This window comes from Bos grunniens, chromosome 11, assembly GCF_055505025.1.
Source record: "Bos grunniens cultivar Pamir isolate PY7600 chromosome 11, Bosgru_T2T1.0, whole genome shotgun sequence".
Taxonomy (NCBI): Eukaryota; Metazoa; Chordata; class Mammalia; order Artiodactyla; family Bovidae; genus Bos; species Bos grunniens.
In genome coordinates, this window is record NC_141175.1 from 37,615,751 (window position 1) to 37,643,084 (window position 27,334).

The 27,334-nt window shown below is 42.9% G+C and overlaps 1 protein-coding gene across 1 annotated transcript in view; it reads right to left on the bottom strand.

The window, feature by feature from the left end:
• ALK (ALK receptor tyrosine kinase) overlaps positions 1 to 27,334 on the bottom strand; it is a 747,102-nt gene that overhangs the window by 482,602 nt on the left and 237,166 nt on the right. The window contains exon 3 of the mRNA XM_086323612.1: positions 15,567 to 15,731. Within this exon, the coding sequence (XP_086179738.1) occupies positions 15,567 to 15,731 (165 nt within the window). The remainder of the gene's footprint in view (positions 1 to 15,566; positions 15,732 to 27,334) is intronic.

The window sequence follows — 27,334 nt, forward strand, 5'->3', positions numbered from 1 at the left end:
CTTTTCTGTTTCTATTTAGATAGTCATGTCCTTTATCCTGTTAATATATTATATTGATTTCTTTGTGAACGTTAAGCCTTGTATTCTTGGATAATTTCCAGTTGGTCACAGTGCCATCCTTTTCATATGTTGCTAAATTTTGCTTGCTTATTTTGTGAAGGCTTTTTCTATCTATGTCTATGAGGGATAGTGGGGTTTTGTTTTTGCTTTTTCCTTGTGATGCCTTTTTCTAGGTTTAGTATCAGGGAAAAGTCCAAACCTATATGTCTTCACTGGTAAATTCTATCAAATATTTAACAAGCAAATATTGTTAATTTTTCATATACTCTTTCAGAAAATAGAGGAAGGAACATTTCAACTCACATTGAGACCACTCACTTTTTCCTGATTGTTGTTGTTCAGTCACTCAGTCATGTCCTACTCTTTGCGATCCCATGTACTGTACCCCCAGGCTCCCCCATCCATGGGATTTTCCAGGCAAAAATACTGGAGTGGGTTGCCATTTCCTTCTCCAGGGGATCTTCCTGACTCAGGGACTGAACCTGGGTCTCTTGCATTGCAGGCAGACTCTTCACTGTGTGAGCCACCAGTGAAGCCCTCTTTTCCAGCTTAAAAGTTACTTTTGAGGGAGAGAATTTGCAAGTAGTGACTCAGAGAGTAAAGAAGCTGCCTGCAATGCAGGAGACCCAGGTTCAGTCCCTGGATTGGGAAGATCTCCTGGAGGAGGAAATGGCAACCCACTCCAGTATTCTTGCCTGGGAAGTTCTCAATAGACAGAGGAACCTGGGGTTATAGTCCATGGGGTCACAAAGAGTCAGACAAGACTGAGCAACTAACTCTTTCTTTCATTTGGTCATACCTGGAAATCCTGCCTCACATTATTTCTTTGAATTTTATTTTATTGGTCTGAAAGATGGATATTCATCTTTCTAAAACTATTTTATGGAACTATTTTGAGAATCATATAAAGCATAGTATTATAAGGCTACCTACCCTAGTATTCTTGCCTGAAGAATTCCATGGAAAGAGGAGCCTGGCAGGCTGCAGTCCATGAGTCACAAAGAGTCAGACATAACTGGGTGACTAACACTTTCACTCTTTTCATGATAAGTGCTTGGCATAAAGTAAGTTCTTGGTAAACACTGATAGAGCTATTGTATGCAGTCGGGTGGACTGTGCCCCGTACAGATGTGTTAAGCGAAGGGGCGAGTGAGGCTAAGCATCAGTCCATGTTCTGCTTGCCAAGCTACAAGTTCTAGCACTGGCTGCACCCAGCCAGAAGAAGCATCTTCTCCTAATTCCTTCACCCAGAGGAGGTAACTCACACAGAGGTGCCATATAGTCTAGTTGGTCTCAGGGTCATCATATTCCCTCTCGTCAACCTTAGTCCTTCACGATGCAGGCTAAGTCCTTTTTCTTGAGCTGGCTCAACATGTTCACAGGAAAGCTCCTTATCAATCTCATGCCTCTTGGTTGTTTCTCCCCTATTTTCACTTTATTTTCCCTTTTCCTTTTTCAGGGTAAATGGTTTGAATGACTTTACTCATGCATTTATGGAAACATGAATTTTAAAAAGTTGTGGGCTGCTCCTGCTGCTGATAGAGGTGTCAGGGAAAGTACTGCTAATTACATTTCCTGCAGAAACTCAATCTCTAAATCCTCCTAAAAGACAGGAGTCGTTAGGAATCCTTCTTCCACTCCATCTAAGCACCTGATTGCCTTTTGAAGAACGCTGACTTTCCATCTTGACTTTGACCTCAGGGGTAAAGAAGCCAATTGACTCAGCTTACTTTTTTCTTACATGAGGTTTTAATTATAATCATTTCCTCATGGAGCACAAGACTTCCAGAATTTGATAAACGTTCTTGTTTCTCTAGAAAGCAATATTTCTTAAATGTATGTTTGTACATGTGCCACAGGAAAGACAATAAGTCTGAATTAATCTTTATTGGCAGGGGAAGCCCACTTCCGGTCTGTGTGCTGGCTCGTCACGCCTATTCTTCGTCCAGAGTTATAGATGGGAAGGACGCATTTGCTTTTAAGGAGAAAATAGAGGTTGAGGAGGGAAGAGGGCCACTAAAACAAAGATAGAAGACAGAGGGAAAAGCAAAGACAGAAAAAATGAGGGAATGAAGCACTTGTGTGAGGGCTCGACAACTGCACTGGAGGGCTGCCAATCCCATAGAACTGAAACTCTTACCTTCTCTAAATTCTTCATTTTGAAAGCACTAATTATTTTGGTTACACTATTTTTTAATATGCTCAATGTTTTTGATATAATTTACAGTTAAGGAATAAATAGGGAAGAATCAGTGTTAAAAGCTTGGATGAAGGAGGAATAGCAACAAATGCACTGATTCCTCCCACACTCGGCAGCTCCCAGAATATACACCACTGTTGGAATGGATACTTTTGGGGTATAAACACAGTGTCTTAGTCAATGAAGAAAAATAATTCTTAGGCGAAGCAGAGTATATGATCTGAGGAATGATACTTGAACAATATTTTCTATTTGTGTAGCACAAGCAATTGGAGAAGGCGATGGCACCCCACTCCAGTACTCTTGCCTGGAAAATCCCATGGTTGGAGGAGCCTGGTAGGCTGCAGTCCATGGGGTCACTAGGAGTCGGACACGACTGAGCGACTTCACTTTCACTTTTCACTTTCATGCATTGGAGAAGGAAATGGCAACCCACTCCAGTGTTCTTGCATGGAGAATCCCAGGGACGGGGGAGCCTGGTGGGCTGCAGCCTATGGGGTCTCACAGAGTCGGACCCGACTGAAGCGACTTAGCAGCAGCAGCAGCACAAGCAATATTGAAGGTGAAGATATTAAACAGGAGCATTCAATGCCGTTGCTACAAAAGTGAATTTAATTTCTATCTACTTCAGAATAAACAAGCCACTCTCATTTGAGACATTCTCATTGTAGACCATTCTTGTTTTATTTATGAGGAATAAATAAATAATTCCTTATTGCCAGCATAATATCTCTTATTGCCTTGTCCAATGCTTCCTGGTGAAGCCATACCAACACATCAGAGAGAAGACAGTTGCTGAAAAGAATACAAGTTCAGGTCAGGGTACCACAACAAAGACACAGGGAGCTTCCACACCATGTATGCAGCCAGTTTCATTAAAAGTAAGCCTAGTAAATCGAGTAAATCCAGCATACTTCCAAATAATAACAGCTTCCATAAAAATTAACTAACAGCTGATATCCAATCATGTGTTTTTATTAAGTATGACTAGCAAATAGTACTAAGAATTATAAAGCAAGAATTGGAAAGAGTCAAAATTGATTATAATGCTTTAGGTAAGAAAAACTAGACTACCACGATAGCACCAGGTAAAAGGTCCGTATGTATTTTTCAATGGGAGAACTGGACCCTGGATCTGAACCCCCACCTGATGCACTTCCACATGTAAATGTCCTCAATCCTTCTCAGCGAATTCTTTTGTCATGTCCCCAAAGTCCTAAATACGTTATGCATGGATACCTAGGCCAAGTAAGCCTCCTGTCTTTTAGGGTCAATATTGCCTATTTTTAAAGTTTTTTAAAAAAATATTTGTTTGTGCATTTGGTTGCACAGGCTCTTAGTTGTGGCACATGGATTTTTGATCTTCCTTGTGGTATGCTGGTCTTTCTTTGTGGCATGCTAACTCTTAGCTGTGGCAAGTGGGATCTAGTTCGGTGACAAGGGATTGAAACAGGGCCTCTGTGTTCAGAGCACAGAGTCTTAATCACTGGACCACTAGGGAAGTCCCAGAGGGTCAGGATTCTTAAATCAAGAAAGAGCAGCAGCCCCTGCTTCAGACTGCTATGGCTGGGAAGTCACTATCAGACTGCGCCTTGTGTTACTATGCTATGCCGTTTCCCTGTTTACAGAGTGGTCTCTTGTGCATTATTTCCACTGATTTTTATAGCAAGTCAGGAAAAAAAAAAACAGAAGTAAAATGACCCCCAGATCTCTCTTCAACTTATATCAGACCAGTCTTTCTCCATCTTAAATGAGTAAAGATTATCTTTCCACTCTAAGGAGAATTACACTGTAGTTATCTCCACTCAAAAGAATTTTATTTTATTCCTCTTTGCAAGGTCCTGGCTTTCCCTCAACTCTCTTCAAACATAAATTCCGAGCGGTTCATAGCTTTTCTTAAACAGAACCCATATTTCTTTAAGATGTGTCTTCTCCGAACCATTTGATATATAGAAATCAGTGAGGCTAAAAAATCCAGATAACAGTAATAAAAGGTATTAATAAGAGGAAGTAGGAAATCAGAAAGACAACCTCACATACTCTTGGAGCCTATCTAGTCCCTACCCACTCAATTTACCAATTGAAAAACTTAGGCTTCGGTTCACATGGGCACCACTCCCGGTCTCAGCACAGCGCTCCCTATATTTCTAAAAGGGCAATTCGAGTCACAATAACCTGACTCCACACTGACTGCCTTGCTATGTCGCCCAGATGGCAAGCTTCATGCTGTGGCTGCCTTAGGCAGCACTCCTTGACCTGGCCATCTGCAGAGAAGACATGGGTGAGAGTAGGCTTCCCAGGATCCATCCGAAAACATTGCCCTTCCCAGATGCCAGGGGATCTTCCCGACCCAGGGGTCGAACCCAGGTCTCTGGCTTTTTCTGCATTACAGGCAGATTCTTTACCATCTGAGCCACCAGGGAAGCCCCACAGGTACCAGAGTGGATATAATTTGGTTGTGTTATCGAACAGAAGGAGTCCCCCAGCATCACTGGTGTGAGGACGATGCCCTGAATTTCTGAATACTGCCAGACATCTAATGAGAGTCTTATGTAGGAGAAACCTGGGAAACACTGTATTTCACGAGTTTGATATAATGGAAAGAACATAAAATTTGGTATTCAAAAACTAGAATTCAAGATTTGACTCACATTCTGGCTTTGTAGACTCTGTAGATGAGTAACTTACTTCATCTCTCTAAGCTTCCATCTGTGGGTCAAGAAATATTTAGTGAATGTCTATTTTATACTGGGCATTGGGCCAGGCTCCTGGGACAATCACAATGCAAGACCCAGTCTCCTCTGAGTAAACATGGGACATCATAATGAATGAGAAAGACCCATCTTCCTCTTTTCAAAGCCTACTGGTTAGCCTTAGTTTACCAACCTATACATTAGGTACACTAACACTACCTGTCTTGTTGTTTTATGAGAATCAAAGGTGATCATGAATAGAAAAGCACTTCACAGACTGTAGCTCTTTCCAGTTTCCCTTGCTGGGCCTGACTGGCAGCCGCTCACCACAGGCCCTGTATGTGCACTTTCACTGCATCATCCAGCCACCTTTGACAAGACTTCATAGATACTGTCCTGGGCAGCAGCACAGCTTCCTTCCACAGGTGACGTCACCTCACCCAAGCTCCCCCATTTTGAGCAATGATCCTCCCCAGACCCTTCTGTTGGGTGCTTTCTGTCCTCCTTACCCACAGGAGCCAGACCCTCAGATGCAGCTGCATACTTCTAGCTTCAGCTCCTGCTACTGCTTTTTCTGTTCTATTTCTGGTCCTGTTTGCCTGTTCCCTGTGCAGGAGGAAATCTGTAGACTGCCCTCCTAGGATTAAGTCAAAGGATACCTACAGTAACTACAAGAAGTGTGTCTCTGAGGCCCAGTCAGTCCTCTGAGCCCTGCCTTTCTAGAAAAGTGCCTTAATAACATCAGTTTTCCTCCAGACTTGCTCAGGACCAGCAATATTAATGTCTTATGGCTACTCTTACAAATTATCAGAAACTTAATGGTTTAAAGATCTTCTCAGGTGGTGCTAGTGGTAAAGAACCAGCTTGCCAATGCAGGAGACGTTAAGAGATGACGGTTCGATCCCTGGGTAGGAAAGATTCCTTAGAGAAGGAAATGGCAACCCACTCCAGTATTCTTGCCTGGAGCATCCCCATGGACAGAGGAGCCTGGTGGGCTACAGTCAATAGGATCACAAAAAGTCGGACATGACTGAAGTGACTTAGCAAGCATGCAATGGCTTAAAACAACATAGATTCATTATTGAACAGTTCAGGAGGTCAGAAGTCTAAAATGAGTTGGGGACTGTATTCCTTCTGGATGAAAGTTGAGGAAGAATCCTTTTTCTTGCCTTTTCTGGCTTCTGGAAGTGGCCTGCATTCCTTCTCTCACAGCCTCTCCAACACCATCAGCTGCTATGCTGTCACTTTACATGGAACTGTGTCCACCCCCCTGATTTTGGATGTTCCCTTGACTTAGATTTTAATATACAGTGCATTGCGTTGAACTGTAGATTACAGTAGGGAATTACCAATTATTAATTTAGTGAGGAAATACACAATTTAAAGAATAAATGGAATTTTTAAATTGATACAAATAGCATGTAATTAAATGATCTTCAAATCTGTTTCTCTCTGACCTCTGATTCATCTGGAGTCATCATCACATTTTCTCTGACTCTGGCTCTCCTGTCTCCCTCTTTCACTCACTAGGATCCTTGTGATTCCATTAGATGCATCTGGAAAATTCAGGATAATCTCACCTGTGAAGTCCCTTTTGCCATGTCAGTTCAGTTCAGTTCAGTCACTCAGTTGTGTCCAACTCTTTGTGACCCCATGAACTGCAGCACGCCAGGCCTCCCTGTCCATCGCCAACTACCACAGTTTACTCAAACTCATGTCCATTGAGTTGGTGATGCCATCCAACCATCTCATCCTCTGTCATCCCCTTCTCCTCCTGCCCTCAATCTTTCCCAGCATCAGGGTCTTTTCAAATGAGTCAGCTCCTCACATCAGGTGGCCAAAGTACTGGAGTTTCAGCTTCAGCATCAGTCCTTCCAATGAATATTTAGAACTGATTTCCTTTAGGATGGACTGGTTGGATCTCCTTGCAGTCCAAGGGACTCTCAAGAGTCTTCTTCAACACCACAGTTCAAAAGCATCAATTCTTAGGCACTCAGCTTTCTTTATAGTCCAACTCTCACATCCATACATGACTACTGGAAAAACCATAGCTTTGACTAGACAGACCTTTGCTGACAAAGTAATGTCTCTGTTTTTTAATGTCCTGTCTAGGTTGGTCATAACTTTTCTTCCAAGGAGCAAGTGTCTTTTAATTTCATGGCTGCAGTCACCATCTGTAGGGATTTTGGAGCCCAGAAAAATAAAGTCTGTCACTCTTACCACTGTTTCCCCATCTATTTGCCATAAAGTGAGGGGACCAGATGCCATGATCTTGGTTTTCTGAATGTTGAGTTTTGCCATATAAGGTGACATATTCACAAATTCTGGGGGTTAGGACTTTTTTGGTGGCTCCATTTTACCTGCCACACCAAACCCACAGGCTTCCTAGCCTCTCAAGGAGCTCTTCTTTCAGCCTTCCAGGGTGCCACACAGGTTTCCAGAGGCAGTGCCCCATCTTGATGCTGTGGTCTGAAGAGCGACTTGAGCCATGAAACTATCCAGATTCCAGAAGTCATGGCTAAATTTTGGGGAGTGGGTATATCTGTTAAGGCTGATGAGGATTTCTGTGGCTAACAATTTCTGTGTCAGGTACATGGCTATCCTTTGTGTTGGATATACCTACACACAGTCGTGTATCAGAGTGGGAACGAGCCTTAGTGATAATCTAGTCTAAAACACTGACCTTACAAATGAGGAACCTACAGCCCAGAGAGGTAAAGTGACATCCCTTATGGCAGAGTTGCAATGAGTCCAGGTCCCTTTTCCCTCCAACTCTTGTCCTCCTTTCTTACTCCACATGCTCCATGGGCAGGATTATTAGATTCAGCTAAGGAAGGGCATAATCATCACCAGACAACCACAATCCATCCCTTCCCAATGAAGGCTTCCCATAGACGGCAGAAGAAACACCCTGGAAGAGGCCTATACTGATGGGGAGGCAAGAAATACTTCACTAGATACCCCGAGAGCATGCCACCTCATTAAGGCAAGTTCTTCTCTGGAGCTCAAGTTCCAGCTGCCAGGCTGGCACCAGAATCTCATTAGGATGAAATAATCACAAGTCACAGCTTGTTGAAAGGTCAAGACCGAAGGCCCAGTGACCTCACTTCTTGGGAGACGAGGGTTACATTTCTGTAGGCAGAATCAGGGAACCAGTGTGGCCTCTCATGGTGAGTTCCAGGGGAAGGGCAGGGATAAGAGGTCACAAACAGCACCACTGACTTTAGTATGATAAGAAGTGTGTTCAGATGAAACACATGAGAATTCCCTGGTAGTCCCATGGACAGGAATCTGCCAGCCAATGTAGAGGACATGGGTTCAATCCCTGGTCCAGGAAGATTCCACATGCTGTAGGGCAACCAAGCCTGTATGCCACAACTACTGAATCGTGTACTCTAGAGCCACGCATCACAACAAGAGAAATCTGCATACTACAGCTAAAGAGTATCCCCCATTCACTGCAATAAGAGAAAGCCCACACACAGCAATGAAGGCCCAGCTCAGATAAAAACAAATACATTAATTAATTAAAAGTAAAGTTTAAAATCCCATTAAAAAAAAAAAAGTGGGTGTATCAATTTACATTGCAACAGGGTTCCCTTTTCTCCACTGATGGCAGTAGTCAACACAACATTGTAAAGCAATTATTCTTCAATTAAAAAAACAAAAAACACACAACCACCCGCAATCCTTCTGTTACATCTGAAGGGGCAAAGATTGAATTGAAATAGGAATGTGAATTGAATTGAAATGTGTTGATGTCATTCATACTTTTGTGCTGCACTTAGTCCCTGGGTGAATTCCTGAGCCTTATGCGCAAGTGATCACCTTTGTAGCCCTCCAAGCATAAATCAAGCACAAGTAGGGTCCAGCGGGGGTGCTCTGGATTTGTGAGCTGAAGCCAACTGTTGGTGCCCTGTACCATCCCCAGCAGGGCAGGCTTGCCCGTTGGTTTGTCTCACTCCAGCCAGTACCACAGGCTTTTTTGGTGGTTGTTGTGGCAGAAAATAGCTAACATGTTCCCTCCCCCAGGAAAGTCTAAAATAATTCAATAAGACATACCTTCAAATGAGAATTTTTATCCCCTTATATTAAAAAATAATGATGCTTTATCTTATTATAAAAGTAATACATAATAATGGACTCAAATTTGAAAATACTAAGAGTACACAGAAGAAAATAAAAATCACTGAAAATTGAGTCATCTAGAAATAACTTCTGCTATGTTAGTATATCTCCTTATAGACTTTTTTCTTACGTACATATACATTTTTCTCTTTTACAAAACAATTTATGTAACATACATTGGTTAATCTTTTGAAACAAATCTAATAATAGGCCTTGAATACGTTCCCATGTTATTGTTTTTACATGGCATACATATAATGGCTGCATAATATTTAAGTATACTGCCTGCAATGCAGGAGACAAAGGTTTGATCCCTGGATTGGGAAGATCCCTTGGAGAAGGAACTAGCAACCCATTCCAGTATTCTTGCCTGGGAAATCCCATGGACAGAGGAGTCTGGAAAGCTACAGTCCATGTGGTTGCAAGAGTCAGATATGACTTAGCAATTAAAAAACAATAATATTTTATTTAAATCCTTATTATGTGAGCATTTAAATGAATTCTAGTTTTTCACTACCAAGATACCTTTTTAGATAAGCTGTAGAAAATATTTGGTTGCAACCCTGTTCCTCAGGTCTTAGAGTAATCTTAGAGAAAAATATCTTTTGATTCTTGAGGGTGAGTTAGTATGTTAATAGTACTTAGACAGGAAGTGACTTCTTCCTCTTCAAACCATATTGATTCTGAAAAAAGAGACTAAATGGTCTTTGAAACTCAGAGAGACCACAAGAGCTAAACCTATCTGTAAGGCCTTCTTGATGGAGAGTACCCAGCCAGCATAGCTCAGGAGACAGGGAGAAATCTGCCCAGGCAACTTCCTAAAGGACTGGAAAGGGACAGATTCATCAATGACTCGGGCTGGGTGACATGTCTTAGCAAATCCTGAAGTTCAGTTCCATTTATAGAGGACAGATGTCCTGCAGAGGCTCCAAAGTATGTGCATGATTACATTTATTTTAAAGAAGTAAGAAGCAAAATAAGCTTTACCAATAATATTATATAGCTAGAAAAAATATATATGCATATAATTGATGAATACACACATAGCAAGAGTGCTCAGAAATATTTTACTAATGGGGAATATAATAAAATAAAGTTTAGAAACCACTGCCTTAAAACAGAAACTCCATAGTAGACAGAGGGAACAGAATAGGTGGGGAGATTCTGGGAACCACTTGGCATAGACAGTCCCAGTTTGGACCACCGCATTTGACACACGTGAAAAGAAACATCGTTCTATTCTGGAATGTGTGTGTGTGATTCCAATTACATTCTTCTAGTCCAGTTTGCCTATCTCTCTTGACTACTCTCCCAGCTTCAACAAACTGCTAAAACCAGAGGTCTTTGCTAAAGACCGCCCATAGAGACGAAGTGAGGGGAGCAATTACTGATCATGGGAGGGATTCTCCTGCAGAGCCTCCAGAAGGTGCCAACCACGCCATCACTTTGATTTCAGACTGCTGGCTTCCAGAAGTGGGGAAACATTAATTTCTGTTGTTTTAAGTCACCCAGTTTGTGTTTACTTGTTGCAGCAGCTACAAGAAACTAACACAAAAGGGTAAAACAGGAGTGAACCTAAAGACCAGATGACCCCATCTACCACTGTGGCCCCGTCACCCGCGGCAGCTTCGCTAGGCATCTCAGAGCTCCAGAACGGTATTCCTCAACCTTTTTGAAAACTATTATGCTACCTAGATAAACAGAAAAATCTCAGGAGCAGAGTTTCATTCAGGCCTCACACACAGAACAAAATAAAGCAAAAGCCTGAGAATCAGTGCCCTGGAGGAGAATTCAGTTGATACAAGAAGAACGTGAGCCCCTCCCAGCTGATTCTACTCCTGGTCTTACTGTGTATGCATCTGGATACATATGCATATGAAGGGCTGGGGAGGCGTTTGGGAGAGGGGCTGCTAATCTGCTTCCCATTTTAAAGCTAGGATTTAGCTAGAGATCAAAATCTTATCTTGCTGAAGAAGAAAAATATGTTCCCTTGACTGCATTCCAAAATACCGGAAGGAGTAGACATTGAACATGCCCCTGGCACTTCTTAAAAAGTCATAGAACGCCTCAACCTGATGATTCCTCAAGATTTTATTAATTTATAATATTATGTTCCATCAAGATCATCACTTTTTATTATCTTGCTGCTCTGCATTGTATCTCCCTTATTATTCTCAGCTACAGGGGCCATAAATTAAAATCATTCAGAATTTATACTCCTACAGTTCATTATCTATGATTGGTATTATCTCACCGCCTTCTCTGGCCCCTCTATATCCCCTGACAAGAAATATTGCAATAGAGTCTAAATACCATCCAACCAATAAATGTTGAGTTAAAAAAAAGGAGGGGGGGAGTGGGAAAACCCTTTATTGAAGGGTACTCCATCACTCCTTCTTATCTCCATCAACAGCAATTCTTTCTGTCAAAATGACAGAGAAATAAGCTTCTAAACAGTTGAGACTTAGGTCCTTGCTTTGCTCCTGTCTGGACTGGACATGTAATTTTCTCTTCCTTTACCTTCTTCTACTCTTTCCCTGCAGGTCAAGGGACTGATGCTTCACGAGAAGCAACCCTACTTCAGGGAACAAGCAGGTAGCAATGTAATCAATTGATTTCAAAAACAACAGGTGGTCCAAAAGCTACAAAAGCTGGGAGGCTGGTCTTTTGTTTCTAAGACTGATCAAGACAGAGTATAGATACCTCCACTAGACCCCAGGAAGAATAAACGCAAGTATCTGACAATGGTGAGATTCCCCCAAATTACATTTGGATGTGTTTGTTCACTAAAAAACTTGATAAAGTAAACTGGTGTATCCACAGAAGCTTTTGTCATGGTTGTTCCATCAATATCTTCAGAGATGTGAGATCCTGCCACACTAGGAAGAGCAATAATTTTTCAGAGAGATGGAAATTGGCAACACTTGCTAAAAAGTGGATATTCAAACCCTGACTGATCCTGAAAGAAAACTGAATGCCAAAGAATTGATGCTTTTGAACTGTGGTATTGGAAAAGACTCTTGAGAGTCCCTTGGACTGCAAGGAGATCCTACCAGTCCATCCTAAAGGAAATCAATCCTGAATATTCATTGGAAGGACTGATGCTGAAGCTGAAGCTCCAATACATTGGCTACCTAATGTGAAGAACTCACTTATTGGAAAAGACCCTGATGTTGGGAAAGACTGAAGGCAGGAGAAGGGGACAGCAGAGGATGAGATGGTTGGATGGCATCACCGACTCAATGGACATGAGTTTAGCAAGCTCCAGGAGTTGGTGATGACAGGGAGCCTGGCATGCTGCAGTCCCTGGGATTGCAAAGAGTTGGACACAACTGAGCAACTGAACTGGACTGAACTGACTGATTCATATAATGGAAAAGTTCACATTTAGTGTATGTCCTGGCCTTGGGATCTAGCTTTTTAGAAACATAAAGCCCTCAATATATATCCACTTTCAGGACCACTGCAAAGTCAGTATTTCTTCCTCCCCTCCTCTCCTTCCTTTTTTTTCCCCCTCTCACGATACTCAGCATAACATGCAGATGCTAAAGATCATAAGACAGAGCATGCTGCTGCTACTGCTAAGTCGCTTCAGTCGTGTCTGACTCTGTGTGACCCCATAGACAGCAGCCCACCAGGCTCCCCTGTCCCTGGGATTCTCCAGGCAAGAACACTGGAGTGGGTTGCCATTTCTTTCTCCAATGCATGAAAGTGAAAAGTGAAAGTGAAGTCGCTCAGTCATGTCCGACTCTTAGAGACCCCATGGACTGCAGCCCACCAGGCTCCTCCATCCATGGGATTTTCCAGGCAAGAGTACTAGAGTGGGGTGCCATTGCCTTCTCCCAAGACAGAGCATAGGGGAGGAGAAACAGGTCAGAGTGTGGCAAAACACAATCTATTGGCACTGCTTTAAAATTGTTTAAAAATGTAAAAAGCATTGATTTTCAAAGTTATAAAGCCTGACACCACCATATCTGTGGATAATTGCCACTTGTCCTTCTCTCCTCACTCAGTGAAATTTGATCATAATTCAACCTATGATCAATCATAATTAAAAACCTATGATCAAAAAACATGTTTACACAGGACGACTTCAATGGGTTAGGAATTGGGATCCAGAGACATCACTAGCAATGGCTGAATGTGAGTAAGCCTGAAAAAGGGTCCACACCAATAGTACAAGAAACCTAAGAATCACCTGAGAAACTTATACAATCATAAAATAAAACAGAGCCCCATGGAAATCAAAGTTGCTATGACATACTGTATTTCATCTGCCAGATGACCAAAAATGACAAAGTCTGGCAAAACCCAATACTGGTAAGGATGTAGAATCCTGGATGCACTAATACATCATTAAAGGGAATATAAGTTGGTGCCACCACTTTGGAAAATACATTGGATTATGTATTGAAATGGAAGGTGAACCATGTTGACCCAGAAATTCCACCCCAAGTTCTATGCTCCAGGGAAACCCATGGACATGCACACACTCTAAGAGGCATGTAGTGGTGCTGTTGGTAATAGCATAAACTCAGAAACAACCCAAATATCTAATAACAGTGGAAGAGACAAACTGTGGTATTTTCATGTAATGGATCCAATACAAAACGAACCACAGCTATATGTATTAAAACGGGCAAATCACAAAACACTATTCCATTTATACAACAGGTTGCAAATCTAATCAATATGCTGTTTGAGGCTATATACATAAGGGGTAAGGCCATAGAGAAAAGCAAATGCATGATTAAACACAAAGTATGGGGTAATGGTTACCTCTGGGGAAAAGGAGAGATTTTTGATCTAGGTGGGAGAAGAAAAGGTTGCAAAGGAATTGACAACATTCAAATTCTTACACTTGGTGATGAGAATACAAGTACTGATTATGTTGTAATCTTTAATCCACACATATATATTATGTCTACTTTTTTGTAGATGCTTGATTTTACAATAAAGTTTGAAAGTCTGTAGATTCCTAGGCTCTACTTCACATCTACTGAATCAGAATCTTAGGTTATAGCATTTAGACAGTATTTGTATAAGTTCTCCAGAAGATTTGGATGCACTATTGGGTAAGAGCCACTCACTTACACACACACACCCCCCACATTACACATCAGTATCCAGGTGAAAGCAGCTTTAAATACAAATCATAGTCAAGAAATTTCAAGAGTGTCATAAAAATAGAAAAGGTCATCCTGGGAGAGTGTGTATAATAGAAAGAGGCTTCACAGTTCAGGGCTCCAGGCTGAGGGGGAAGCCTGGGAGCATTAGTTACTAGTTTTTAGTCCTCACCAACTTCCTTGAGCCCTGTTCCTGTGTGCTTCCCAGGAGCATCTGTCTGAGATAATCGCCCCTAAGAACTGGGCCCACAGCAGCTCTCACCACAGCTTTTGCTATAAAGATAGAGGCATGATAAGGTGGAGAGTATTCCTGTCTATGATTCATGAAGGCAGACATCTAGACCTGTAGACCCACATGTATAAGCTGATCGTCAGCAAGTTGCTTCCCCTCTCTGAGCCCTGGTTTTCTCATCTGCCCTGTTGCCCTCGCAAAATTGGAACCCAATGAGACAATGCAGTTGGAAGGGCTTTGCAATTGGAAGTACTACTCTGCCATGCTCAGTAAATCCAGTACTATGTCAGTTATTATTTCTTCCTAAAATCTAAAAATACAGGCTGTCAATGCTGGATCGGTAGAATTTTCTGGGTCCAAGGAATTGGGAGCTCTAAGATTTGCCTTAGAGAGACCTGAGAAAGGATTAGGTCTTAGTGCCTCTGTATCTCTTTCTAAAAACTCGGCAAATATTTATCAAGCATCCATCACTTATCCTGAGCCTATCTTTTCTAGTACGGATAATTCAGAAGAGGATGTTCATAAACAGCTCAGAACTACTGGAAGCACCTTACAGAACTAATATGCAGTCTGAATAGTCATTAATGGCTTTGAAACTAACATTTAACTCAGTTATACAACATACTCCAAATTAGGATTGCCAGATTCAGCAAATAAAAATGCAGAACACAATAACATTTGAATTTTTTAGGATAATTGGAATAATTTTTCAGTATAAGTATGTCCCAACTACTTACATGAGACACACTTATACTAAAAAAATCATCTGTTGTTTAAAGCTCAAATTTAACTGGATGTCCTATGTTTTAGAGATGACACCATTCCAAATAAACAAACAGGTTAACATTTTTTTCAACATCTTACATTGGGAAATCTGCGTGAAAGAGAGCTATGAAATCCTATTTCTAAACCCTTCAATCCAAAGGGTTGGATTGATCTTGAAACTGAACTTGTAGCCTCCTCTCCCTTGTATACTCCAAGGCATGGAAAGGCACAGATATTAAAAACAGGTTTCAAAGGAAACAGGACAGAACAGGGATGGAGAAGTCACAAATTTCAAACAGAAACAGACATCCCATCCTCATCCTGGACCACTCAGGACACTTTGCATTGTCCTCTACCCTTACCTCTGGGCATTTCCTTGGAATGCTCCGCCTCAGGCCCATCCAACAGGTCCATCTGAGAGGCCTCCTCAGAAGAAACATGGCGCCAGGACCAGCTCTGGTTCCCGAGGTTGTGCAGTGGGGGGGAATACTCCAGCTCACAGGGGAAGTCAAAGCTGCACTCCAGACCTGCAAGGAGCAGTCCATGGTCAGTGGAGCAAACTGTCTCCCAGATGTGACCTTCCAGCCCCACTCCACTCCAGGAAGTTGGCCTCCATCTCATCCAGGTGTGAGGAGCTATAAATTTCACAGGCAGCTTAGCTCCATATGGATGAGAAGGAGACTAAGAGATAAAAATAGAGTGCGTTGTATAACTCGGATTATGAGAGATGTCTTCAGAGAAGGCAAGTAGAAAAAAAGAGCTAAGAGGTTGAACCATGAAAAGATTTGCATCCTGTCAAGTTACTTGGCGACATGAAGAAGGCTTGAGGTCAACAGGTTAGAGCTGGGCTTTGCAACCAGAAAGGTGTGAATCTAAGTCAGGCAAGAAAATTAACCTCTCTGGCTTCAACAATCCTCTCTTGTACATTAGGGATGATAATTTCTACCTCTGGAGATTGCTGTAAGAACCAGCAGGATAACACAATATCTACACACACAACTGGTGCACAACTGATGCTCAGCAAAAATTCTTATCAGGTTCCTAAATAAGAAGAGGAGGCCAAAGGGAACTTAGGCTTCTCACAGCCCTGTTTGCCAACCATATCATCTATTCTTCAACCACCCTCCAGGGAGGAGCGCAAAGGCTAGGATAGCTAATCTGAGTTCTATTTTCTCTTGGAGAGGGAATAGGGAAGGTCACTGATTAGGGAGAGAGAGAAGAGGCAAGAAGAGGCCGTGCTCTGGGACTTTGTATCATCTTTTCTGGGCTTCTTTGCAAGAATCATCACTGTGTCCAATCCTTTCACATCTGCTGCCCTACTTTTAAGATATACTCACCTTCTATTTCCCTTGCCTTGCTCATTATTTTCTACCCAAAGTGGCTGAAGGCTCTCAATGCTTGCTCATGGATCAATAGAATATGTGTCAAAAAGCAAATTAGTCATCTACTCTTTACTTCATCATCTCCATCTCCTTTTTGCCCTGGAGATGTGAAGAAAGGGAAAATTTGATATAAAGACCATTGAATGGGACTTTGGGGAATTTTGTTGGTATCCAGGCTTCTCACATTTGGTTGGTATCTTCTTCTCACATGTAGAACTTGGTGCCCTCATTCATAAATAAGAGGTTTAGACTCAATGATTCTAGAAACAATTACCCAGAGAAACCTAGGTTCCAGCTCCAACTTTGCCATTGATTTGCTGGTTACCTTGAATAAGCCACTTTACTTTTCTGGGCCTTAAGTTCCTCAAATACAGAATGAGACCCACACTAGATGTCTTCTAAAGTTCCTTCTTGATTTGACTTTTTTAAGATTCCAAAGTCCTTACTCTTAGAAGCATTATAACTAATTTATTAAATCAATCTGTTTGGTGGTGCTAATGGGTAGTTTTAGTCGCTAAGTTGTGTCTGACTCTTGAGACCGCATGGACTGTAGCCTGCCAGGCTCCTCTGTCCATGGCTTTCCCAGGCAAGAATACTGGAGCGGGTTTCCACTTCCTTCTCCAGTGGATCTTGCTGACCCAGAGATTGAATCTGCGTCTTTACAACTGAGCCACCAGGCAAGCCACTAATGGGTACTAACTCCCAATTATCACTGTGCATTTTAATAGCTGCTTCTGGAGCTACTGTTACCTTGATCTCCAAGACAAGTTCTCTTCTGGGAATTCCAGAAGGCAGAGGAGTAGTACCAAATCTAGTGCAGATAGCCAGTCACTGGAATGTCCTTAGTAACACCATAGAAGCTGGCCCTGCCCTGGAGTAGGAGTAAAATAATTCCCAATGACGCTGGCCAAACTAAGTTTAGGGGGGAAGAAAAAAATCCTTCAATTACCCTTCTATTAAGTATCTTTCTACTTCTCAACCAGCAGAGATTTATGTGCCAGCTGCTCTCCAGAGCTGCCATCCTCCTGGTCCTAAGGTTAATACCATTCACCCTTTCATGATTCAGACAATTCACCTTTATAATGTCAAGCTGAAACAGGCAGAGCTAGGCTTGTTTGAGTTGACATGCCACTTGCTGCCTACATATTTTATCAGCCTTGAAGACTTTCTACATGCTTCTGGGGGCTGAGCTACTGCTATGAGCTAGTATCCATGAATTGTAGGCTGCCTTAATCTTCAAGACTTGCTTGCTAGGTCCCCAGTTTCAATAACAGAATGCAAAGAGAAGGAAAAAAACCCAACATTTTGTACTTTGTAGCACAAAATTATCCTTATAATGAAATGTATCTTATAATGAAAAGTATAGCCATTAAGCCTGGCTCCTCTGTGGATGATCAAAAAGACCCAACCACATTAGCGGAAGATCAAGTCAGAAGGTGGCCACCTCCACCCCACAGCAGCAACTATCGGTGCCTTTCCCAGAGCTTCAACTTCTGAAGCCCATCTTCCATCTTGACTTTTCTTCTCCAATTAGAGTCATCCTGCTTCCACGTGGAACAGAAGGGTGGCATGCCAGCTCAGACACTGCCTAGCAAACATGCTCTGTGCGCATGTTACACAAACAGACAACAGAACATTCAATTCCAGCCTCAAGTATCATCAATCCTTGAATCTTTGAACTCTGGAGAGACTGATGATCAGTTGTGTATGGATCAGATTCTGCCTAGTAAAACAGGCCAGGCAGATACTCCTATTATCAAATAGGTTTGTTTTGAAATTCATACTCTGAGGCAGCTTCTCTTCAGCTGTCAAAGATGTACTTTGTGCTTTAAATAGAAATGGAGCCAACATTATTGCTTATTTGGGGTGAAATTAGATTGGGCTTTTCTACATTCTGATTTAATTTCTTATAAAATTTCAACACAGGTTTCTTCTGACCTAGCTTTAGTGCCTTTTGAGCAATAATATCTGGGACTTGTCTTCTCTAAAAATGGCAGATTAAGTCTCATTTTCCTAAGCCTTTTCTGAGTTTCTAGATATAGGGTGTTTCTTGGATCTCTCTCTTCAGCCCTCCTTGACGCTGTCCCCAGGAGATGGGTGCTATAGAGTCTCTCTTACAAATAGGACTCAGAGGAACTAAGGGCTTCAGTGAAGTGCTCAGCCTTAAGCAACCCAAAATGGCTGAACAGGCCCATACCCAAGGGGAGGTGTAGAAACAAACATTCAATAACCCCAGTTGTCGGCCAGGGACTGTGCCAAAGAGATTTCTTATATCACTATATTTAATCTGCTGAACAAATTGAGAAGTGAATTGTGTTTTCTCTTTAAAGCTGAGGAAACTGAGACTCAGAAAGTTTACTCTACTTGTACAAAGATGAAAGGACTGCCCTGAGGCAGAGCCAGAATGTGACCCAGGGCCGACTAACGCTGAAGAGCTCACAGCTCCACAGCTTCAGAATTTTAATCCAGGGCCAACAGATCAAATTAAATAATATATGAGAAAGCTATGAAGTGCTATGTTTTGGTTATTATTAGACACTATGTCTGTAACTTTGTCATATCCATAAAGGCTTCTATACTACCCTAAGGGGACAGAGCTATATTTCATCTGTGTCAGGTCCAAAACTGTACTTTTCACATATCCATTTGGAACCAGGAGAATCTAACCACTGAGAAAGAGCAATGAGAAAAAGACTTTCCAGAACCTGCTAATCACATAGTTGAAATCACTGTGACCAACAGAAAGTCACTTCCATCATGGAAGAAAGATAAAGTAATGGAATCTTCTGGAAATAATTGGCCTGCTGAGAGGAGTGTCAAGTGCTTTCAAGGGAAAGGTCTTGGTAGAGCAGTGAGGGTGACTCCAGGCTCACTCCTGCACACAGCAGCTGAAGGGCCTCAGAATGTCCATTCCTTTTTCTGCACCTGGCTTTCTGCAATTTGAAAATGATGGAGCATAGTCCCTCTCTGATGCTCTCCATTTCTGAATTCGGTGATTCTATAGAGCTCACCGTGAGCCAACACAACCTTACAGACTGTTGGTCCCCTCACTCTGTCTGCCTCTAAATGAGGGCCTGCTGTTATCCCTAATGGGTTCCCCAGGAAAGGAGGTGGAATGTGCATCACACTCCATAGGGACTCAGTTTGCCTCAAGATTCTCAAAGAATTAAGAAGGAGAGTTCAGGCAGATTTTACAGATGACTGCCAGGGTGAGTGTGTGTGTGTGTGTATTCACACATTTTTATCAGTCTGTACCCATATTCTTAAATCTTCCAGGATATGAGTTACATTTCTAAAACTGAATTAACAGCTTCAAGAAATTGTTCTAGTATAAAATACAGCCATTCAGAAGAACTGTTCAGTAACCCATCAGAAAAACCCTGTGGTGGCCCTTCCCAGAGAGATGCCCAGTTCCCTTGGCTGTGGTGAGTTGGCAGTGACCAAGAACTTTGAGACTGAATCTGGACTCTGGGAATGTGAGTGATTACCACAGCAATCTTGCTCAAGGCCTGAGCCTAGGAAGCCAGCTGTGGCTACTCTGGCAAAGGTGGGAATCTTCCCAGCCTGAGCCACAGGAAGGAGACTGCATGGAAGTTTCAGGCACTGTCCAAGCATAACAGGGATAGCAGATGTACTTTGAACTCTAGAGTTTTCTCTTGAGTGGACTTAGAAAGTCCCACAGTCTTCCTTTATATCCAAACTGACCTCAAGCTTCCCCAAATCCCTTAGATCAAGGTCCTTTGTACCTCCTTCACCCCAACCCTATAAATGCAGAGACCCCCCCACTAGTTTCCTAAGTCTCCTTTAGACAACCCAAATTAAGGGACCAACAGCCTCCTTTAGACTTTAAGACATGTCTTCTGAGGCTGGCTGGTTTCTAGAGGCCACAGGTGGCAGGTGCCAGCCTGGGCAGGTTCATAGGAGCCCATTGGATGATGTTGCCCAGCCTCAACCCAGCACAAGGAGTGAAAGCAAAACCACAGAGTAAAAAGCAGAGTCATAGAAAAAAGAGAGAAACAGTATGTTTATCAACCTCGTGATACTTCACCCTTCTTCATTTTGTCTCTTATTACAAGTGTCCCAGGAGTCAAGCTTGGACTTACGTTCTCGACTCTGGCAGCAAGGAGTGTATGGTTATAGAAGAGCCCCAAGTAAGGGATCTCCCTGGGGGAGATGGAGAATAGTTCCAATGGAGGAATTACGAAATTCCTCCATTTCATAATGGATAGCATGTACTGAGAGTTTAACATGGTCAGGCACAATCCCAGGCACCCTATATCATTATCTTATTGAGTTCCTATGAACTAAATGGGATTTGTATCTCAATTTGATAGAGGAAGACACTGGAGCTTAGAGAAATGAAGTCACATCTGAAGTTACTTGCTCACATAGGAAGTGACTGACTTGGTTTCCACTGACCTGCTTCCTCCATGGGACCCCAAGGCCTTGACATCAGTAGCTCACTAACAGGGAATTATGAATTGAAAAGGCAGCAGAAAGACTTCCCTTTGTTCAGAGCCACAGACACCAATAACAGTCAAGACCTGCAGTGAGGCAAGACAGGAACTGGGACAGGCAGGGTCAAGATGGAGGCCGGACAGGAAGCAAAGCACTGAGCTGTCCTTGAAGAGTGTCCTGCTCCCCCCTTCACAAAGCCAGACCTGGGATACCCTAGGCGAGGACTGAGTCAGTCTTGTCCATCCCCAAGAGCCAAGTCTTACTCCCAGTGGGAATGACTCAGAAAGTCAAACCTACAGCGGCATTGAAGTCCGGGACTCCATGTTGATGTCTGTTTTTCCTGATATCCTCTGTGGTATCCTTTGTGGTTCTTGGTAGGCTAAGGGTCTCCATTAAGGGAACTGAGAGTGGGATGGGCAAGGTTTTTGGACTATCTGGGGCCCACAAGAGAGTTTATTCAACTGTATGCTCAGCCCTGGGATCTGCATCTGAAAACAGAATTAACAGGTTTGCTACTAGTTTAACATATGGCAACATAATTGTGATTTTTGCCTCGGGGTTATTTTCCTCTCTCTAGTTTTCTTGATCCAGTGCTTAGCTGCCAGGATGCTGATAGCCTGACATGGGGCCTGATATCTCTCATTTGCTGAATGGTGGTCTCTATGGTCCCACCCAGCTCTGCAGTCTTTTCCTATGCATACTTGCCCATAGGTCTTATTAAGCAACTTAACACCATCAGGATTGTTTCTCAGGGATAGAGCACAAGTCCTGAGATTTGACTCCAGTCCTGCTACTTGTCAGCTGTGCAGTGTGGGGCACTCTCTCCCTCTCTCTGAGTCCCAGCCATCTCAGTGATAAGACTAACTTCCCAGGACTGGTAGGAGGACTCAATGAGAATGATGCATGTCTTTAGAATGGAGAAATTCCTAATGCACATTAGCTGGTTCAGAATTTACTCATGCCCTTTTGAACACAGCTTTCTGTTCACCACGAGAAACAGTATTTACTGGGGCAGTCAACCAATAGCACATGACCATTTCCTCAGTATTTTGTTGTACCACAGGAAGGTTGGTGTTTCTGCCTTAAGGTGATATTCGCAGTCAGCTGTTAGAACTTGAAGCAACATTTAAGGTTGTTTTTCCCATTGGACAGGTGAAAACACCAAGACCCAGGCCAGGGAAGATTTACCCACGGTCATATGGCTGGTCAGGGAGTCCTTCACATACAGAGTAGAGGGCATCTCTCCTGGCTGTGGAGGCCTTTCCGAATGGCATCCTCTCCAGGCAGCACCAGGCCTGAGCTAGGTTGAAAATCTGTTACTGAATCACCAGCTCTCACCTCCTCAGGCTTGGCTTATTGGCACATTTAAGCTAAGGCTGTAATGATTCATGGGTGGCCTTACAAATGCCAATGTATTCCTGACAAGCCTGATTTGTGTATTCAATAAAGAACCATATGAAGCACCATACACATGTGGCAATTTTCTTGTAGGTGACCTTTAGAGGTCATAAAATAGAGCTTCATATTCGAAACTTCAGTTCATTAGATAAAGCTCCAGGAACCAGCAGTCTTGAAATACTGTCAGGCCTTAAGAATTGTATCCAGCTCAAGAGAACTCCCTTGGCTGCCACCAATCCTGGGGCACAAGGTGGGGTCTCCTTTTCTCAAGAGATTTCCCTGAACTTTCCAAATGTTGACCTCAAGATCATGAAAGACCCTGAGGACCATCTTAGAGGAAGACACTGAATCCAGAGACATAGAGGAGCTTGCCAAAGGATGCACAGTGGGTGAGTTTAGAAGTGTTCTAAATTCCAGCTCCTAACCTGGTAACTTTTACTATTATCACTCAAAGCTGTGAGTAACAAACAAGTAAAATGATATCTTAAAACAATTTTTAAAATTCTAAAAAATCCATACTGTGTTTTTCTGGATAAGCTGGCAAAAGCATACCTAGCTAGGTTTCAAATATTCCACAATGATTTGATGGCTAAAATAATCTCCAATAAGGCTTCCTGGCCTCTCGCATCCTAAAAGTCCTCTTCTCCTGCTTTGTGGTGGTTGCTGGACAGCAAGTCTGTGCACAGGCCAGAAGCTATGTGAATACAAAGGGAAGAGAAAAGGGTGGTCTAGGAGTCAAGTGGGAAGATCCTCTTTGCCCTGTTTTATATCAAAGCCTCAGAGGGGCACCAGGGTGTCTGGGGAGTAAACAGAGACATAAGCTCCAAACTGGGGTCTGACTGCTCAAGGTGAAAGCTTGCCTCTGTCACTTACTGGCTGTGCTATCTCAGGGCAAATTATTTAATTTCTGTGTGGCTCGATTTTGTTTTCACTTTAAAGTGGGGATTAAAACAGGGGCCACCTCAGGGAATTATGAGGAGGATTAAATGCAATACACACATCAAGCACCTGGCATGGGGACTCACACACACAGTCTGATTCTTACTAAATGATGGCAAGCCTTGTTCTTGCTCTCCAGTTGGCTCCAGGCTCAGTCACCACAGAGCAGAAATAAAGGGGCGCATGTTCAGCAATGAAGGCAGAACTATGTGAAACCTTGTGGAAGCTCCTCCTCACTTTGACAGGCTGATCAAGCTTTCCTTTGGAAGCGAAGTCACGCTAGACCTTGAGTAAGAAGAGCTGGGTTCAAGCCCTGGCTTGAGATATTACTTCAAGAAAGTCCCTCAACCTCTCTAGGCCTCAGTTTCCTCATCTGAAAAATGAAGTAGTGGAATAAAATGATCCTCAGATCTCATCCATCTCCATCATCCTAAGACCAATTTCACCTTTGGGCATGGCTGAAACAAGCTTTCTAATCTGGCTCTAGCCAGCTGGTCAGCAGAATCCCAGGAGTCCTGACTTCCAGCTCAGGCTCCTTTCTCCTCTGGGTTTTCTTCTTAAGGAGCACTTAGCCCACCAGTCATCTTCTATGTTAATCCACCAGCTACCGTCAACATTCTGGTCACACTCTTTATGAGATCTGCCCCCTGCTTGCCCTCCCCCACCACTGTTCACTTGGAGGGACCCCAGAACTGAAATCATTCACTTCCTCCCCACCAGCATCCTCCCTACAATGTATCTGGGAACCAACCACCAAATTTAAGACATCTGCTCAGCTCACTTATAATCAAGATGCAGCAAAAAAGGGCCAAGTCTCCTTCAATCAATCAATTATAGAAACACAGCCTCAGAAGAGTCTCAGAGGAGGGTGTGTGTGTGCATGCATGCCCACAAGGGAGGAAGATCAGCACAGAAAGCTCAATTCTCACTTCCCTTATCTGTGGCCGTAACAATATTACAGATTGAAGAAATGGGACTTGGCTCTTCATTCCAGAACAGAAAATTAGAAATAATTTAAATTCTGAAGTTAATAGCCTCTTCATTTTACAGATAGGAAAACTAAGGCTCAGGAAGGTGAAATAACTTGGCCAAAGTGGCATAGCCCAGGTTCTGGAGAAGCAGAAAGCTAAGACTAAAGTCTAAATTGGACGTCTAGGCCAGTTTTCTGCCTGCAATTTTCAGGAAGCGTTTATGCAAAACATGGTATCTCTAACAGAATGAGGCCAGATCTGGAGAGCATGGTGAAAACATGCTCTTTGTACACTGCTCAGCATGGTATCCACCCAAATGAGATCATTCCTGAAACTAGATGGTTGGAGGAGATCTCTGAGTAGTGTGGCAGCCCCAACAACCGGAGAAGGCTGAGGGTCCTGGGAAGTCTTGACCTCATGCAAGGTGGCCCTTCCCACTCGCTCATCTGTCTCTGCTGGTGAGGACCCCCTGAGTGTTGGAGGTGAACATGAGGTTCCTCCCTGGTGCCAATCTCAGAACACAGGCTTCCCTAACACAGACTCTGTGACCTTCAGAAACTCCTCATCTGGCGGGAAAGAAAGACTTACTCACACCTAACTTTCACCATAAGCAGACCTGGGGAAGCCATGGGAACACAGAATAAGAGAGACCTGCCTGGAAGGATCACGGGCTCATGGAAGAGGCAACTTTTGGGCTGCAGTTTGAAGGGTGAAAGGATTTTGACAGATGATAAAGATTAACTAGGAAGGTTAAGAATAGAGGAAGGAATGAGGTTATTCCAGGGAGGGTGAGGAAGTAGTTTGCTTATTTTCATGGAGTCATGTGGATTTTGAAGCTGGACTTCTCAGCATTAAATCCCAGCTCAGAGAGTATCATGGTTCAGGATAAAGTGTTCTCAGGTTCCAGAGGACAAAACTAGGGACTTAAAGAGTTTTAAGGAAAAATATTCTAGCAAATAGTCATGCCACCAAAATGCAGGCTATTGGCCCCTCAATGGAGCAGCTCTCATTCCTCTTCAGAGAGCACTAGGGAAGCACCTATGCTCCAGCACATGGAACTCTGTCCTCACAGCTAATCCTGACAGTGATGCTCTCAATTAGGAATCATGACCATTCCCACTCTTCAGATGACAAAGAGAATCAAAGACGGTGGTTGTCACTGATGGTAAAATAACAACACTCTTAAGAATCAGAGCTGAGAATGAAATTCACATCTCGATCCCAACTGAGCTTCTTCCCCATCATTCAAACAGAGGCTGGAAGATGTCTTGCTTCCATGTCACAGAGGAGATTTTAATAGGCAACTAGGAGGTGTATGAAAGATCTATGGTTTCTAAGCCCAGTCCTACAGTCCCCACATCCCAGAATCTTGTTTTTAAGCTCTCCAGGGGACTTCCCTAGTGGTTCAGTGGTTCAGTGGTTCAGACTCCGCATTCCCAATTCAGGGAGCCTGGGTTCAATCCCTGGGCAGGGAACTAGTTCCCACATGCCACAACTAAGAGTTTGCATGCTGCAGTTAAAAGACCCTTCATGACGCAACGAAGATCGGAGATCCCACTTGCTGCAACTAAGAGCTGGCACAGCCAAATACATAATCAAACGAATATTTTAAAAATTATTTTAAAAAGAAGCTCTCCAGGTGATGGCGAAGCAACTAGACTGAGCTTGTATGTGAGCTTACCCACATCAGGATGGTACTGACCCTACACTGATGTAACCTTTAGGGCAGCAAGAACCGCCAGGCTGACAGAGACCCACAAAATTAAAGTGATAATGTGAGTAAAGCAATATTTGGGAGTAACATGTGAGGAAATGCTTTGTAGCTCAAGTACTGAGAAAATATCAACCACCACCCAGGGGGCAGGAGCAGGGGACAGTTGTAGGGTCTGCCAAGCAGGTGGCCTGGGTCTGAATCTCAGCTGTGTTACTAGCGCTGGGCAGATCAATGACCTCTCTGCGCCTAATTTACCCGCTGTAAGATGAGGCTATTTGATGAGACTGCTGTGGGCCCCGAAAGCTCACCATTTCTGTGAATTTCTCACAGACCAAATTATTCTAGTCATCTATTCAAATGAGCTGGTTAAAGTCTTGTTAATCTGAGGTCTGTTCTGTCATGAAGTTCTGCCCCTGAGGTAGGTCTTCACATAACATTTCACTTTAAGAGGATTTCCTCTCATTTTTATCACTGTTGATCAGTCATTTTCCTGCATATGTTTTGGACACATGTCTTTCTAGACTGGTTAGAAATGCTCTGTATACAATATCTCAGATGTCCCAAAGCTGTCAAAACAAAAATTCCTCAGCTCACTCATGTCTGCTGAATGTGCTTTTTCATATTGAGATTTTTTTTTAAAAAGCCTGCCCTAAGTAGTTAAAGTCACAGCTTTTCTTTCTAAATGAAAATATGTCCAGCCTAGGAACTGTTCTCCCCTTACACACATGTCTTTCCTGATTAATATGACATTAGGAGTAACAGGGCTTAAGGGAACATCCATACCTTTTACTAAAATAGAGATCCCCAGGGGCAGAAATGGCTGGGAACTGAGGGACTTGAGTATACTCCTGGCTGGCCCCTGGACCGTTCAGCACATGCTGTAGTTTCATCCAGGGTATGTTTAAGAAAACACTGGGGATGCAGAGGAAACAGGATGTGGATTATTGACCTCTAAGAGCTTCCAGTTTAGGAATCAGGATGATTCAGGGTCATACATAACTAAGATATGAAGAAAGTGTGACACAGACATGCAAAGTGCTGCAGAAAGACATTATATAACCTTTCTTGCTGAGAAGATGGGAACAGTGAGGTCTACAACCTTGTAGGTTGTCCTAATTTGGGGTTAATTTGGTCACTAGCTGTGGGGTATGAATGCTCACTACATGGTTTCCAAAAAGACACTCTAATAGGCAGACAGTATCTTTGCTAAAGTTGAAAGTCTTATTTCCCAAATAAACCTTCCTATAGGTTTGACAGTTCATCAGATC